The 17,150-nt window shown below is 37.6% G+C and overlaps 1 protein-coding gene across 4 annotated transcripts in view; it reads right to left on the bottom strand.

Moving 5' to 3' along the window:
- Positions 1-17,150, bottom strand: part of EXOC4 (exocyst complex component 4) — an 809,489-nt gene that overhangs the window by 442,558 nt on the left and 349,781 nt on the right. For all 4 annotated transcript variants that reach the window (XM_061165832.1, XM_061165834.1, XM_061165833.1 and 1 more), the window contains one exon: positions 9,133-9,229. In XM_061165832.1, the coding sequence (XP_061021815.1) occupies positions 9,133-9,229 (97 nt within the window). The remainder of the gene's footprint in view (positions 1-9,132; positions 9,230-17,150) is intronic.

Genomic DNA, 17,150 nt, shown 5'->3' with positions numbered 1-17,150 from the left:
TTAAGTGGCATTTTATATATTTGAAATCAGGTAGCAAATCTTCTGTTTTTTCACTAACATTTTTTTATTTTTCCTGCTGTTTCTCATAAGGGCCAGCCAACACTTTTCTGCTAATTAGACTGGCCTGTCTTACCTCTCTTGACATTGTTGCTTGAATGTGTTGACATGTGGATTGAAACCTTGAGGGACTCACCACTTCACTCCATTAATACAAAATTGCTAGTTAGTTGCCATCAGTGTTCAGCCATATACCATTATCATATTTTGAAAATACAGAAGTTAAAAAAAAAGCTTCGAAAAGACATTTTTATAATCTCCAAAGGTTACTTAGTTTGAAGATTAAAAGCATTTAACATTTATTGTATAAATTCAAAAATACAATATATAAAAATAATATTACATATATTCAAAAGCAGTGACTCAAATGTGGGGTTTGAAACCTAAATATACCGCAACTCAAGTGTTTCACAGGCCTTCACAGGTCAGACACTCTGAAAAGACAGCAATATTTTTCATAATTCGGAGGACAGGGAAAAAAAAAAACATTGTGTTTCATAAAAATGCAACAGGGTAGCCACATTTCCTCTCATGCATGAATAATGTATGATCTACAATGTTATTTGCTAGACTGTCTAATCACCAGCATCTTTCAAAATGTCTATATAAGCTTTAGCTCATTAAGAACAAACATGTTATCTGTATAAAAATATCACATACCTGTGAAGGCTCAGAATAATATTCTGCCAAATGCCAATGCACACATCAAACTGACATGGTGGGCCAAGTTTTGTGCATTTCTCCAAGACAAAAATATTGAGAAAGAAATACAGAAGGATGACTTCTGCTTAAGACCTTCACACTTACTCTAACAATCAAACATACACTCTCACAATGTATCTACATAACTATCGATCTAGTATAAAGACAGAATCCAGGGGCTATGGTACCCTTGTAAATAAAGTAAAAATAACAACAATGAAAACAACCTAACAGAATCAGAAGCTACCTAAGAAAGCTTTCAAAGCAAGGTTGTCTCTATTAGAAAAGGTTTTATAATCTTGAAAAGGGTTTTCATAATTCATGAAAGAATAAGGAAAAAGTTATTTTATGCAACCATAACCTTTCAATAGAGTAATAAGAAAGAAAAAGTGAAAGAAAAAGGATCTGCTTCTATTATATAACCACTACAAACAAAATATGAGCCTAAAAGATTAGCAGTTTAGGATCAATGATATTAAAAAAATTAATTTCCAAATTCACCTTAACATTGTGGTATTTTAGCCTTTAACACTCTATAGTTACAATAGAGATAAAACAATGTTAAAATATATATGTGCATATATATATATATATATATACACAGACACATATATATACACATATATATTTAATGCACACATATATGAAATATATACACCATTTTTAGGTACAAAAGAAAGATTGATCTATTTCAATATCATTACTAAAACATTTCCCTTTATATTTTTATTCATATTTGATAAAAAATTCACCTCAAATAAACAAATAATTGCTAAGCACTCCTATAAGTTACCTATTAATTCTTTAAACAAATATTTACTGGGTACCCCATTCACACATAAGATACATGTGAACCACTACCCCTCTTACTGTGGAAGTAATGTTGGGAAAATATTTGGGAGAGAGAAGATTATGAAGGGCAGAAATCCAGGATATTATAGGATTGCAGACTTGGAGTTCTGAAGATATAAAACAGTCTTACCAAATTAAATCACTTATAAGCAAGTCAGTACCAGAAAAGGTTGAAAAGACATTTTGAGCTAGAGCAGTTTAGACCAATAATCTGCAAAATTCATAGTTTTTAAGTGATTACTCCTAAATTATTCTCTATAAAAAACTTAGATTTGTTGGCAAAGCTTATTACAAAACTACCACACACAAAAAAAAACTACAAAACTTCTGCAAAGCTGCCCACAGAACCATACTACCTCTTCAAGAGAAAACAACAATTTATAGTTCAGCCACAACTATTTAAAAACTCTCATATATGGAAAGTCACACAGAATAACTCCTTCGTAATCACTGCACATGGTGATTGCAGCCATGAAATTAAAAGACGCTTGCTCCTTGGAAGAAACCTAAACAGCATAATAAAAAGCAGAGAGAATACTTTACTGACAAAGGTCCGTCTCGTCAAAGCTATGGTTTTTTCAGTAGTAATATATGGATGTGAGAGTTTGACCATAAAGAAAGCTGAGTGCCAAAGAATTGATGTTTCTGAACTGTGGTGTTGGAGAAGACTCTTGAGAGTCCCTTGGACAGTAAGGAGATCAAAGCAGGAAATCCTAAAGGACATCAGTCCTGCATATTCATTGGAAGGACTGCTGCTGAAGCTGAAGCGCCAATACTTTGGCTACCTGATGCAAAGAACTGACTTACGGGAAAAGATCCTGTTACTAGGAAAGACTGAAGGCAGGAGGAGAAGGGGACAACAGAGGATGAGATGGTTGGATGGCATCACTGTCTTGATGGACATGAGTTTGAGCAAGTCCCAGGAGTTGGCAATAGACAGGGAAGCCTTGTGGGCTGCAGTCCATGGGGTCGCAAAGAGTTGGACATGACTAAGTGACTGAACTGAACTGAACATCTTGATAGGCTAATGGCATAAGAGCATTTGCTCAGTATCTTTGGATAGTATTGTCAACGTTGACCAGTATCAGAGATTTATTTTCCATTTCAGGAAATAAGTTTAGGAGGGACAGAGGACTTCTACTGTACCAAAGAGATGAATGTTAATGGCTTCACCCATAAAAAGAGGGCTTTTTACATATTCAAACTGCAGTAACATGAAGTCTTAGAAAATAGTTTTTACTAATAGCCATTCTCTGAGGCTATGAAACAGTTCCCTACACAGCTGCTAACTGGCAGCTTCTATCATACATCTGACATGATTATCTTTTAGAAGCTATTCTTCTCCATAATTATGGACAAGAATGATTAGATGGTATGATTACAATTACCTGTCATTCCTACTGTTGTTTGCCCAAAGAAAGGCACACAGAAAACCAGAAAGACCCTATCAGCAAAACCCATGTGGCCATAAAAGTTTCATCCCCCTAACCGACCTAAATGCCAGCTTTCTCCTTACTGACTAATAAATATTTTTGCTTCTACCCAGGAAGTGTTTAATTGCTGCCTGATTTAATGAAATGTGGCTGAAAATAGTGAAAAATGCTCACAGCCCACATACTGAATATTCCAGTTGTGTTCAACAGAGTAAGCATCAGTGACATTTTTGCAACTTTAAATACCATCATCATCCACTATGTCTCCAGCCTCTTACATCTGCCAAGTCACCCCAAGACTACAAACATCTGTTCTTGCAACCGTCTCATAAGAAAGGTACTTCATAAATGCAAAGTGCTCATTATCCTAAAGGGCCAAATGGCTTTTAAAGGCTGGTTAAAGCAAATAAGCAAAAGAAACAATGCATTGTCATTTGGACTTTTCAGATTTTAAATGTCAGGCCTTTGGAGTACCAAAATACTGTAAAAAGCATTTCCCAATCACAAAATTGCAAAACTTGGAAGGTAGTAAACAAAATTTAGACCAACCAACTCCTCTACTTTATAGATTCGAAAATTAAAGACACACAGTGCTTTGACCAATATCAAACACTACAAAGTGGTCACTCATACCCGCTCCCCCACACCCACTTTTATTGGTCTGTCCTCTCTACCATGCAGTATACAAATCTCCTTTCCATTGAAAACAATGGCTTTAGTGCTTAAAGAATGGTCAAATAAATCAGTTAATAAATTAAGTCACCAAATTTGTTCTAACTGCAAAATTTAATGTACATTCTCTGCAGTAGATAATTAAGAAAAGATGATTTCATAAGGGTGAGACCCTAATACAACAGGAGTAGGGTCCTAGTTAGAAGGGGAAGGGGCTATGTGAGGATACAAGAGAAGACTTCTTTGAATTCCTGAGTTTTCATGTCTGACTGGCTCTAAACACTTGGAATTTCTGTTTCTCAAATGATGATGCACTGGCATTAAATCCCACCACCTTTCTTTGATGAGTCCCCCTTTAAAACCAAAAACCTACACACAGATATGAGATGGTGAACACAACAGTCAAATGCCTGGTTTTGATTTCATTAGAGACACATTAGTGACAAGCCACATTAATGTGCCTAATTATTCCAGAATGCATGCAATAATAAATGCATGCAGTAAAGAGAGGTAAAGCTTTAGACTGTTTTCTAAATACTTCAGTTAGAAGGCTGCAGTCAATTAGTTCTTCAAGTAATAACTCTATCTTCACCCTTTTTTTTTTTTGCTATAGGAAAGAATTGTACTAACAAACCTTGTCATTGTTGCTTAGTCACTAAGTCATGCCCAACTCTTGAGACCCCGTGAACTGTAGCCCACCAGGCTCCTCTGTCCATGTGAATTCCCAGGCAAGAATACTGGAGCTCATTGCCACTTCCCACTCCAGGGGAATCTTCTGGACCCAGGAATTGAACCCAAGTCTCCTGCATCTCTTGCATTTGTAGGCGGGTTCTTTAACACCGAGCCAGCAGGGAAGCCCACTAACAAATTAAAGGTACAATATAATCTGTTTTTAGAGAATAAAGAATAATAAGAAATTAAGAAAATAGATATGGAAAAATAAATTCCCACTTTCTCTGCGCCCCCCACCCCAAACAGCAGCCACAAAGTAATTTCAAAGTTCCTAAAATGGCTAGATTATATATTAATTATAACTGAATCTTATTACTCTATAGCAAACTGTAGTTAATACCTCAATAAAATACACACTTTTTTGGTAATGGAAATGGCAACCCACTCCACTATTCTTGCTGGGAAAATGCAATGGACAGAGGAGCCGGGTCACAGAGTCGGACACGACTGAGTGACTTCACTTTACTTTTAACTTTATTAACATTTAGATGATGATTAATAATTACCATAATGTAATTACTCAAAAATAGAAATTTTTGAAAAAGTATAAATTCATGGCAGACCTAGACAGAAGGGAAACATGTCATTCAAGTTTCAACATTAATGTATCTTCCTTCCGTTCCCCCAATTCAGTGCCTTTAAAATAAAACCAGTCTATCAGAGCAAATTCATCCATTCTGGTTAAATGTTTCCAGAAAAACAAAAAAGTAACAAATATGTCAGTGGGAATGGTCGGGAGTGGGGCGGGGGGGCGCAGATATAAGTCCTATTATTTTTTAGGTTTATATTTTGGTCAAAGTATCTCAGAATCTACCTAGGTATGGCTAGAAACTTTTTTATTTCAATATGCTTTTGTTCATTTTAGACTCACAGGCAGAAAAACTGATTAGATGACCTCTCACCATTAAAAGCTTATTCAGGGTTTAATTGCACACAATATCTTGTTAGGCTGAGTAATGCAAGCATGGGCAAATAAAGGACAGAAACAGCAGGATCTAAAAGAAGCAGAAGACATTAAGAAGAGGTGGCAAGAAGAACTACAGAACTATACAAAAAAGGTCTTAACGACCCAGATAACCACCATGGTGTGATCACTCACCTAGAGCAAGACTTCCTGAAGTGTGAAGTCAAGTAGACCTTGGTATTCAAACCTACAAACAAAGCTAGTGGAAGTGATGGAATTCCAATTGAGCTACTTCAGATCCTAAAAGATGATGCTGTTAAAGTGCTGCACTTAATATACCAGCAAATTTGGAAAACTCAGCAGTGGCCACAGGATTGGAAAAGATCAGTTTTCATTCCAATCCCAAAGAAGGACAATGCCAAAGAATGTTCAAACTACTTTATAATTACCTCATTTCACATGCTAGCAAGGTAGTTGTCAAAATCCTTCAAGCTAGGCATCAACAGTACATGAACTGAGAACTTCCAGATGTTCAAGCTGGATTTAGAAAAGGCAGAGGAACCAGAGATCAAATTGCCAACACCCACTTGGTCACAAGAGAATTCCATAAAAACATCTATTTTTGCTTCGTTGACTGCACTAAAGCCTTTGTGTGGATCACAAAAGGCTGTGAAAAATTCTTAAAGTGATGGAAATACCAGCCTACCTTACCTGTCTCCTGCAAAAACTATATTCAGGTCAAAAAGCCACAGAACTAGACATGGAACAATGGACTAGCTCCAAATTGGGAAAGAGTACTTCAAAGCTGTATACTGTCACCCTGCTTATTTAATTTATATGCAGTGTACATCATGCTAAATACTGGGCTGGAAGACTTACGAGCTGGAATCAAGGTAGCAGGGAGAAATATCAACAACCTGGGATATCCAGATAATACCACTCTAATGTCAGAGAGCAAAGAGAACTGAAGAGCCTCTTGATGAGGGTAAAAGAGGAGAGTGAAAAAACTGGCTTAAAACTCAACATTCAAATACTAAGAGTATGGCATCGGGTCCCACTTCACATCTTGCATCACTTCAAGGCAAACAGATACAGAAAAAGTAGCAACTGACAGATTTTATTTTATTGGGCTCCAAAATCACTGTAGACACTGCTTGTAGCCACAAAATTAAAAGATGCTTGCTCCTTGGAAGAAAAGCTATGGCAAACCTAGACAGTGTATTAAAAAGCAGAGACATCACTTTGCCTATAAAGGTCTGTATAGTTCGTGCTATGGTTTTTCCAGCAGTCATGTATGGATGTGAGAGTTGGACCATAAAGGCTGAGCACTAAAGAATTGATGCTTTAGCATTTCCCTGCTGGAGAACACTCTTGAGAGCTCCTTGGGAAGCACAGAGATCAAACCAGTCAATCCTAAAGGAAATCAACCCTGAATACTCTTTGGAAGGACTGATGCTGAAACTGAAGCTCCAATACTTTGGTCACCTGATGTAAAAAGCCCACTCACTGGAAAAGACCCTGACGCTAGGAAAGATTGAGGGCAGGAGGAGACGGGGGTGGCAGAGGACGAGGAGGTTGGATGGCATGATCGACTCAATGGATGTGAATCTGAGCGAATTCCCAGAGATAATAAAGGACAGGGAAGCCTGGTGTGTTGCAGTCCACAGGGCAGCAAAGAATCAGACGCTACTTAGTGATGAACAACAACAAAGATGAATACATGAATGACTACAGGAGAAATGAGAAATGGTTTATGATAATCATCAAAGTAAAATATACTAGTAAGATAATGCACACTGATTCTTCTCACTGTCAAAACTAAATTTTTAAACTTCTTTATTTTTTTTGGCCACACTGCAGGGCTTGCAAGATCTCAGTTTCCTGACCAGGGATTGAACCTGAGTCATAGCAGTGGAAGCCCATAATTCTCACTACTAGGCCACCAGGGAACTCTCATAAACTTCTCAACTTTAGAAGAAACAATAAATTCAGCAATCAGCCAATGCTGAAGTGTATAAACTAAAATTAAAAAAAAAAAAAAAAAAAACACTAAAAGATTTTAGTCATTTGAAGTTCCAAAAGCCCATGGAACCATGAGAAGCAAGGTTAAAATTTGACCCAAAGGCTAATTTAAAGTCTATAATGATCATTTGCTTAGGAAGGAATTAAGTCACCTTGTAGACCGCTTAACAGTCTTGTAACTTCCACTAAGAATTACACAGAGAAAGAATAATTAATTATTTGCATTATGCAACAAAATTCTCTCTAGTTCCAATCAATAATCAATTAAAATACTGAATAAAAGTAGAGACTAAATAAGTAAATAACACTGGTAAAAGAAGTATTATCAAGCTGTAAAACAACTCTCTAGTGAAGCAACATAAATAAAATAGTAAAAAAAAGAATTGTCAGGAATACATTCAATCATACCAGTATTTCTACCAGAAATGCATTATTTAGTGTGAAATAAGTATATGCACTTTTTATTCTAACTTCATGTTTAAAAAGAAAAAAATAAGTTTATGGGGAAAAAAAAAATCTTGAAAAGTGACAATACTGCTAATGAAACTTCCCAAAGATTTCTTCCATAGTTAAAGACAAATGTAAATATTAGGATTACATTTATTGAAGCAATAGCATACTTGGCAGTAAATTATGGTGTTTGATCTAGGTCAGAAGCTGCCTATAATAATTAAGCTATCTTCCCATTTTCCTAAAAAGTAGGAACACTGACAAAGTAGAAATCAATTGTAATTGGAAAAGCATTAAGTCCTAAACTAATTACCAAAGTCAGTTGATGTATATAATAGTTAATTAATTTAGAAATTCTAAAAGTTCCACTTAATATATAAATATATGTGTATATATATTTATATTTATCTATATACACACACACAGCATGTAATGAATTATATAAATTAATTGACACTATATATTTCACACAGCATTGTGTAATCTTAGTTCTCCAACCAGTGATTTAACCTGCAACCACTGTATTGGAAGTGCAGAATCTTAATCACTTATCCACCAAGGGAAGTTCTTAGAAGTTTTTCAACCGGAAGTATCACAGATTCTTATTTTCTTAAATCACATTATCACAATAAACTAAGCATTGTGATAGATTTCATTCTATTCATCAAGTTTTATCCTTCAATATATAAAACCATATTGATTGATATAATGCTTTTCAGTTTTTGTAAGTCATTATTTGTTCAGAGAACTGCTAATTCTCAAAGGATATTCTCAAAGTCATTAGTTTAAATCAGTGAGACAGATCATGGGTCTGTAATTTTTTCCCGTAAAGGGCCAGTAAGAAAATATTTTTGGCTTTGTGAGGCATATGGATTCTGTTTCAGATATTCAACTCTGTACCTAGAGCCCCAGAAGTGCCATGGGCAATACATAAATGGATAAGCATGACTGTGCCAATTAAAAATCTACTTACAAAAACAAGTGACAGGTTAGATTTCTCTATGGGTTTTGCCAACCCTGAAATAGTTAAGGAGGGGAAGAGAGGGATAATAACAAGGGGAGGGACAGGGAATAGGAAAGAAAGAAGATCATATAAACATACTTATGAAGTATTACTCTTGAGACTAAGTAGCTACTTAGAAGGGTTGACATTATTTTTCTATTGACAACTTTGATTGTGAGGCCCTATAAAATGCAACAATGTCTTTTTATGACTTGTTTCAATGCTGACAGACCTACTGGCATTCAGCATATCAGCATAAATAATGAAAATATTGATCTTCAGTAAGTACATAGGATTTGACTTACCTTAATAATGGATGGAATATGACGGTAATATTTCTGGCTCCAGGTTTGCAAACAAATTTTGTTCCTCCACCTTCAATTAAGTTGTCATCAGGACCCCCTTTCAGAAAAAAGTAAAAGAGAGATTAGCTTATTAGAACTTAAAAAAAAAAAAAAAAAAAGCCTATCAGATGGATGTTATCCTATCATAAGGAAGATCAACTTTGAAAACAGCTACCTTTAATGTTTACGAAAATTGCTTTGAATGACTTGATCCAGTCTTCCTCATTAAATAAGCAATGGATTAGCATTTTTCACTTTGGAGTGAGAACACGGAAGCACAGTAAGAATAACTATTTCAGTGTCAACCTTTGACAGCACAGTTCAGAGGAAGGAAGACGGGCCACTCAGGCTTGTCTAGGTAGGGCTGCAAAGGTTGAAGCAGAGGCCCATATGAACCTAACCAAGCCTATTTCATCAAATCTAAAACCCCATTAATTTTAAGATACACTACTGTTATAAGCAACAATAAGAAAAAAGAATCCTGCTAACTAAAGTATACAATGCTTCTATATTACTTAGGATTTTCTTTTTCTTATTGAAAGTTCTTTAAAGTTTACATTACAAAACTAGGTTAAATAATTTATAAATAAATTTAAGACTTTATTAAGATTTGAGTACATCCAGTATTTTACTTCAAACTGCTGATATCCATTCTGTAAAGTTTAATGTTGATATGTTCTTGATGCGATTAGAAGGTTTAAAGAGAAGGTGTTCTTATACCAACCAAGATTCATACTCTCTCCTCATATGGTCCTTAACAGGTTCACTAATTGAAACACTGAAGGGTTCAGATGTGAAGAATAACCACTCAGCTCACACATACTGAGGCAAAAACAACTTGTTATGACTATTTTCCTATTAATAGCCATTAAGACATCATTAATTGAAGATATGGCCTAATTTCAGAGTTGACAATGTGACAAATGTACATCGAGGGGTGTGGGGAGAAATGTCCCCCAGAATCCTGTTTCTTTGCATTAAAATGAAGCTCAATTAAAGTAATCTCTGGCCTCTCTCCATCTTTCACTCACTCCGGGGGAGTAAACTCCTTTGGTAAAACTGAGAAGAAAACGCTGGGGATGCACAGCTTAGCAACATTCTTATTTCACTTCAGAAATCAGAATGCCTATACAAGGTCAGCATTGTCTCACTAAGTTTAGCAAATAAAGGTCCTACCTTCTCAGAGAAGGATGAAATGGTTCAGCACCTTCTAAAAGCAAGTAAATTTGTCTAATTCTGATGTTCACCAAGCAAACACATTTTGCTCTCAAACTAGGTTACATTTTCAGTCTGCCTCTATCAACAGAAAATTGGAAGTGGTATTTCACCTTCCATTTGCTTACATACATTATTTCACAATAGTATCAGAACTCTAGATAGGGAAGGTAGATGCTATTTAATAGACTTTCTCAAAACCCTAACAATCTACACATACAATATTGCATTTCATTTTTTCTGAATTAAATAGCTTCTTTTTAATTATAGTTCTTTGCATGATACCAAACATAACTGAACCTCACCTGATTTATTATGTTTTAATGGTCTCTGAGGTATCTTAGAAACTGACTGATAAAAACATGTGAAGCTTAAGAAATCTATAGCCTGGATCATCAAGACTTCCCAGAGGCATCAGAGTTTAAACAAATCCCATTTGGATTAGCTGTTTCCACCAATGAATCAAAGAATGGTTTTTCTTAAGAAATACAGAAAATACAATGACATGTACAGCACTTGATTCAAAATCATGAGCTTTTTGTTCTCATTTGGGGGAAAAAAATGCATCTTGTATTATTATATTTGCATTGGAGATATCAGTGTTCTGCCAAGTCAATAATTTTGCTTGGTTAAAAGTAAAACAAGAGAGTCAACACTACAACAAACACTACTCCTATAATAAAAATCTTCCTCCAAACTTCATATGATTTGGTTACAGACCAAAAAAAAAAAAAAAAAAAAGCACAGAATAATAATATCTTTATTAATACTTCTCAAGATCATAAAAGCAAGTCACAACTGAATCACCAAGGAAACGTGCACATGCGCAGAAGAAACCAGGTTAAATTCTGCACTCTAGGAAAAACATAAATGATTCAAATGACTTCCTACAAAACAAATAAATCTACAAAAATAACGCACTAATCTACTCAATATGAGTATGAGCATATCTTCAAAGGGTAAATGAGTGGACTGCATGATCTCTAACGGTTTCTAAAAATTCTGAAGATTTCTGATTTTAGATACTCAATAACTACACACAGGCCTGATTAAAACAGCTCCAAACGAGTATCTTCATGGACACTGAACACACTGTATGATGACTACCTCAGTGCTTCGGCCCACACCAGGCTCTATCTGGGGAAACTGCTTGTCTCTTACCATTCCTTCAGGGCCCAGGAGGTATAGCCCAAACTGTCAAATGCCCCTCTCCTGATGTCCACAATGCCATTCATTCAGTTCAGTCGCTCAGTCGTGTCTGACTCTTTGTAACCCCATTGACCCCATGCACGCCAGGCCTTCTTGTCCATTACCAACTCCTGAAATTTACTCAAATTCATGTCCAATGAGTCGGTGATGCCATCCAACCATCTCATCCTCTGTCATCCCCTTCTCCTCCTGCCTTCAATCTTTCCCAGCATCAGTATCTTTTCAAATGAGTCAGCTCTTCACATCAGGTGGCCAAAGTATTGGAGTTTCAGCTTCAACATCAGTCCTTCCAATGAACACTCAGGACTGATTTCCCTGAGGATGGACTGGTTGGATCTCCTTGCAGTCCAAGGGAATCTCAGTAGTCTTCTCCAACACCACAGTTCAAAAGCATCAATTCTTTGGAGCTCAGTGTTCTTTATAGTCCAACTCTCACATCCATGCATGACTACTGGAAAGACCACAGCCTTGACTAGACAGACCTCTGTTGGCAAAGTAATGTCTCTGTTTTTTAATATGCTGTTTAGGTTGGTCATAAACTTTCCTTCCAAGGAGCAAGCGTCTTATAATTTCAAGGCTGTAATCACCATCTGCAGTGATTCTAGAGCCCAAAAAAATAAAGCCTGACACTGTTTCCACTGTTTCCCCATCTATTTGACATGAAGTCATGGGACCGGATGCCATGATCTTAGTTTTCTGAATGTTGAGCTTTAAGCCAGCTTTTGACTTTCCTCTTTCACTTTCATCAAGAGGCTCTTTAGTTCTTCACTTTCTGCCATAAGGGTGGTATCATCTACATATCTGAGGTTATTGATATTTCTCCCAGCAATCTGGATTCCAGCTGGTGCTTCATCCAACCCAGCGTTTCTCATGATGTACTCTGCATATAAGTTAAATAAGCAGGGTGACAATATACAGCCTTGATGTACTCCTTTTCCTATTTGGAACCCGTCTGTTGTTCCATGTCCAGTTCTAACTGTTGCTTCCTGACCTGCATATAGGTTTCTCAAGAGGTGGGTCAGGTGGTCTGGTATTCCCATCTCTTCCAGAATGTTCCACAATTTATTGTGATCCACACAGTCAAAGGCTTTGGCATAGTCAATAAAGCAGAAATAGATGTTTTTCTGGAACTCTCTTGCTTTTTTGATGATCCAGCGGATGTTAGCAATTTGATGTCTGGTTCCTCTGCCTTTTCTAAATCCAACTTGAACACGTGGAAGTTCACAGTTCACGTATTGCTGAAGCCTGGCTTGGAGAATTTTGAGCATTACTTTACCAGCGTGTGAGATGAGTGTATTTGTGCAGTACTTTGAACATTCTTTGGTATTGCCTTTCTTTGGGATTGGAATGAAGACTGACCTTTTCCAGTCCTGTGGCCACTGCTGCGTTTTCCAAATTTGCTGCATATTGAGTGCAGCACTTTCACAGCATCATCTTTCAGGATTTGAAATAGCTCAACTGGAATTCCGTCACCTCCACTAGCTTTGTTCATAGTGATGCTTTCTAAGGCCCACTTGACTTCATATTCCAGGACGTCTGCCTCTAGGTGTGAGATCACACCATTGTGATTATCTGGGATGTGAAGATCTTTTTTATACAGTTCTTCTGTGTATTCTTGCCACGTCTTCTTAATATCTTCTGCTTCTGTTAGGTTCATAGCATTTCTATCCTTATTGAGCCCATCTTTGCCTGACATGTTCCCTTGGTATCTATAATTTTCTTAACGAGACCTCTAGTCTTTTCCATTCTGTTGTTTTCCTCTATTTCTTTGCACTGATCACTGAGTAAGGCTTTCTTATCTCGTTGCTGTTCTTTGGAACTCTGCATTCAAATGGGAATATCTTTCCTTTTCTCCTTTGCCTTTTGCTTCTCTTCTTTTCACAGCTATTTGTAAGGCCTCCTCAGACAGCCATTTTGCTTTTTTGCATTTCTTTTTCTTGGGGATGGCCTCTATCCCTGTCTCCTGTACAATGTCAGGAATCTCCATCCATAGTTCATCAGGCACTCTGTCTATCAGATCTAGTCTCTTAAATCTATTTTTTCACTTCCACTGTATAATTGTAAGGGATTTAATTTAGGTCATACCTGAATGGTCTAGTGGTTATCCCTACTCTCTTCAGTTTAAGTCTGAATTTGGCAATAAGGAGTTCATGATCTGAGCCACAGTCAGCTCCTGGTCTTATTTTTGCTGACTGTATAGAGCTTCTCTATCTTTGCCTGCAAAGAATATAATCAATCTGATTTCGGTGTTGGCCACCTGGTGATGTCCATGTGTAGCGTCTTCTCTTGTGTTGTTGGAAGAGGGTGTTTGCTATGAGCAGTGCGTTCTCTTGGCAAAACTCTATTAGCCTTTGCCCTGCTTCATTCTGTACTCCAAGGCCAAATTTGCCTGTTACCCCACGTGTTTCTTGACTTCCTACTTTTGCATTCCAGTCCCCTATAATGAAAAGGACATCTTTTTTGGGTGTTAGTTCTAAAAGGTCTTGTAGGCCTTCATAGAACCATTCAACTTCAGGTTCTTCAGCATTACTGGTCGGGGCATAGACTTGGATTACTGTGTGACTTTTTCTGGGGGTGCAGGGATCAGCGCTTCATGACATGTGGAATCTTGGTTCCCCAACCTGGGATGGAACCCACACCCCCTGCACTGGAAGCACAGAGTCGTAACCACTGGACCACCATGGAAGTCCAGCAGTGACATTCTATAAAACAGATCATATAACCTTAACGTAAGTCTCCTGTTACTGTCATTTGTTTTCTAATTCTTATGTAACCTCTTCCCTGTGTGGAATGCAACATCCCAGAAAGTACTTACAAAAAATATAGTTGTTGAATGAATGAAGGGAGAAACAGTGACCTAACTTAGTCGTATGTTATCAGAATCAGATGAGAAAGTATTATGTGCAAGTCCTTCATAAACTGCCAAGAACATAACACGTGTCAGCAATTTTCTGTGTACCCACAAAGTGCTATAAATGGTAGGTGTGCCTAATCAACATTTGTTGATGACCATCATATGATGAACACACATAAGACATAAAGATGCGACACCAAAAACAGGGCACAGGAGCCACTAGAAATGTCAGCGAGAAGAAGATTTCACTGTGACCATACAGGCATGATGACAGTACATCAAGAGACAACCTGCTTCAATTCCTCTAAGTCCCTGTTAGCTACATAAAGACTATTACTGATTCACACTGTAGGGTTAAACTAATCAAAAAGTAAAGACTGGGCAGAATCAAAAAGAAAAGGAAAAGAAAGCAGAATAATCCACCCTCCTCCACCTCAACCGACAACCAAAAGTTCATCTATAGGACCTCTGTATACCTTTCCAGGTCCATCACCAAGCGCCATCCACACTGTATTTGATGTGATTTCCTCTTTACAGGCTACGAGTCCAAATCTAGCTTACTAAATGACTAGTAAACAGCACCAACCCGGTGAAAATAGTCTTGAAAATAAAGCTGTAAGAACCAAAAGTAAAGGCCATGGCCAAAAAACCGTATGGTCTGTGAGTCTCTCGCCTCTGAGGTTTCGCTTTTCAATATTCTGAACGAGAAACACAACCCGCCACCTCTGCTCACATGCCTCTGGTAATGAAGTAAGCCGGGAGCCGTTGACATGAACGTTCTTGGGGAACATGTTGCTCAAACCTGAGAAAAGCAGGGGTTGAAGGACGGAGCATTTCCTGCCCCTTCATTCATGATGCCCACAGTCTAATCCCCGCAGTCACGGGCCAGGTGACAGGCACCAGGGAAAATGCTAAAAGGTGATGGATGGCTGGAAAGACCAGGGAGCTGACAACCGTACTACAAGTAGAATACATCTTGTGCAGAACGAAGGGGGAGAGATGCCCTCATCGTATTTCCTGGTCCTCACAAGGAGGACAGTGGCTGACGGGCTCCCTCAGGTGAGCGGCAAAAGGTGCCAGGGCCACCCAGTGACTTCAGGATGACAGCATCTTAGCTAGGTCCTTCTTTAAGAATCCATCTACTTATAAGTCGTTAGCTCCCAGACTTCTTCCCAGCTAGAACTTGATGTAGTTTATAATAAACATAGTCATGTTAATAAAATACAAAACCAAGATCTCAAAAAGAAAGGGAAAGAAAGGTTGCTGCAGGGAGGACTACGGTACAATGGGAAGAATCAAAAAGATTTGTGTCAGACTCCAGATCTCTACCTATTACTAGTGTTAGGGTGACAAGGATACTCAAATTTTCTGAGCCTCAGCTTTCACATCTATAAAACAAAGATTGCAATAAACTTTTTCAAAGAGATTTAAGAAGACGACATACTCCAGGGCATTCAGTACAGTGTCTGACACCTGGTACATCTCAAATAAATGATTATCTACTTTTCCCTTTAGAATTACTAAGCAGATAAAGATTTAAATGATCACACACACAGAGGAACATAAATTGAATATACAAAAGATTCAAATTCAAAAAATACTGTCCATGATACTTTAGGCAACACCATACTAGTCAATATCATTTGTGAGACCAATAAAAACATGTCTGTCTTAATTTGGAGTCAACAGCATTGCAGTGAAAGTTTGAAACAGTTGATAAGAAAACTTACAGCCTAACAGAAGAAAACCAGTCTTTCTCTTAATTTTTCAGTTAAAAACAATCAGTATTCGGACTTTCTGGTGGCACAGTGGATAAGAATCCACCTGCCAATGCAGGGACTATGGAGGAGTTCAATCCCCAGTCCAGGAAGATCCCACAAACCTGGGAGCAAGTAAGCCTGAGCAACCTGACTACTGAGCCTGTACTCTAGAGCCCACATGCTGCAACTACTGAAGCCCAAACACCCTAGAGCCCACGCACTGCAACAAGAGGAGTCTGCGCAAAAGAGTAGCCCCCGCTCACCGCAGCTAGAGAAAACTGTGCAGCCAGGAAGACCCAGTGCAATCAAATACATAACTTTTAAAAAATCAACATTAAATGTATAGATGTTAAAATAATGAATGTCTCTGTGCCAAGAGATTAGATGAAAACAGTATAGAATTAGACAGCCACTTTTGCTGAGTCACAGAAAACAGTATGCCTCACCTGACATTTCTAATGTGTTCTGGACTTAAAGTTGGCCTTTCCACATAGAAAAGAACCACAGTGAAGGTTAACTTTTTTTTTTTTCTAAATTAAAGTATAATTTACAATCTTGTGTTAGTTTCAAGTGTACAGCAAAGTGATTCAGTTATACAAATTACATATGTGTGTGTGTGTGTGTGTATACACACATTTTTGGGGGCTTCCCTTATGGCTCAGCTGGTAAAGAATCCACCTGCAATGCAGGAGACCTGGGTTTGATCCCTGGGTTGCTTTTTCAGATTCTTTTCCATTATAGTTTATTAAAAGATCTTGAGTACTATCCCCAGTGCTAAACAGTAGGTCCCTGTTGTTTACCTATTTTATATACGTAGTGTGTATACGTTGGGGCTTCCCAGGTGGTTCAGTGGTAAAAAATTCACCTGCCAATGCAGGAGATACAAGAGATGTGGGTTCACTACCTTGATCGGGACGATCCTCTGGAATAAGAAATGGCAA

The sequence above is a fragment of the Dama dama genome, chromosome 18 (assembly GCF_033118175.1).
Source record: "Dama dama isolate Ldn47 chromosome 18, ASM3311817v1, whole genome shotgun sequence".
NCBI classification, from domain to species: domain Eukaryota; kingdom Metazoa; phylum Chordata; class Mammalia; order Artiodactyla; family Cervidae; genus Dama; species Dama dama.
This window is presented reverse-complemented; position numbering and strand designations above follow the sequence as displayed.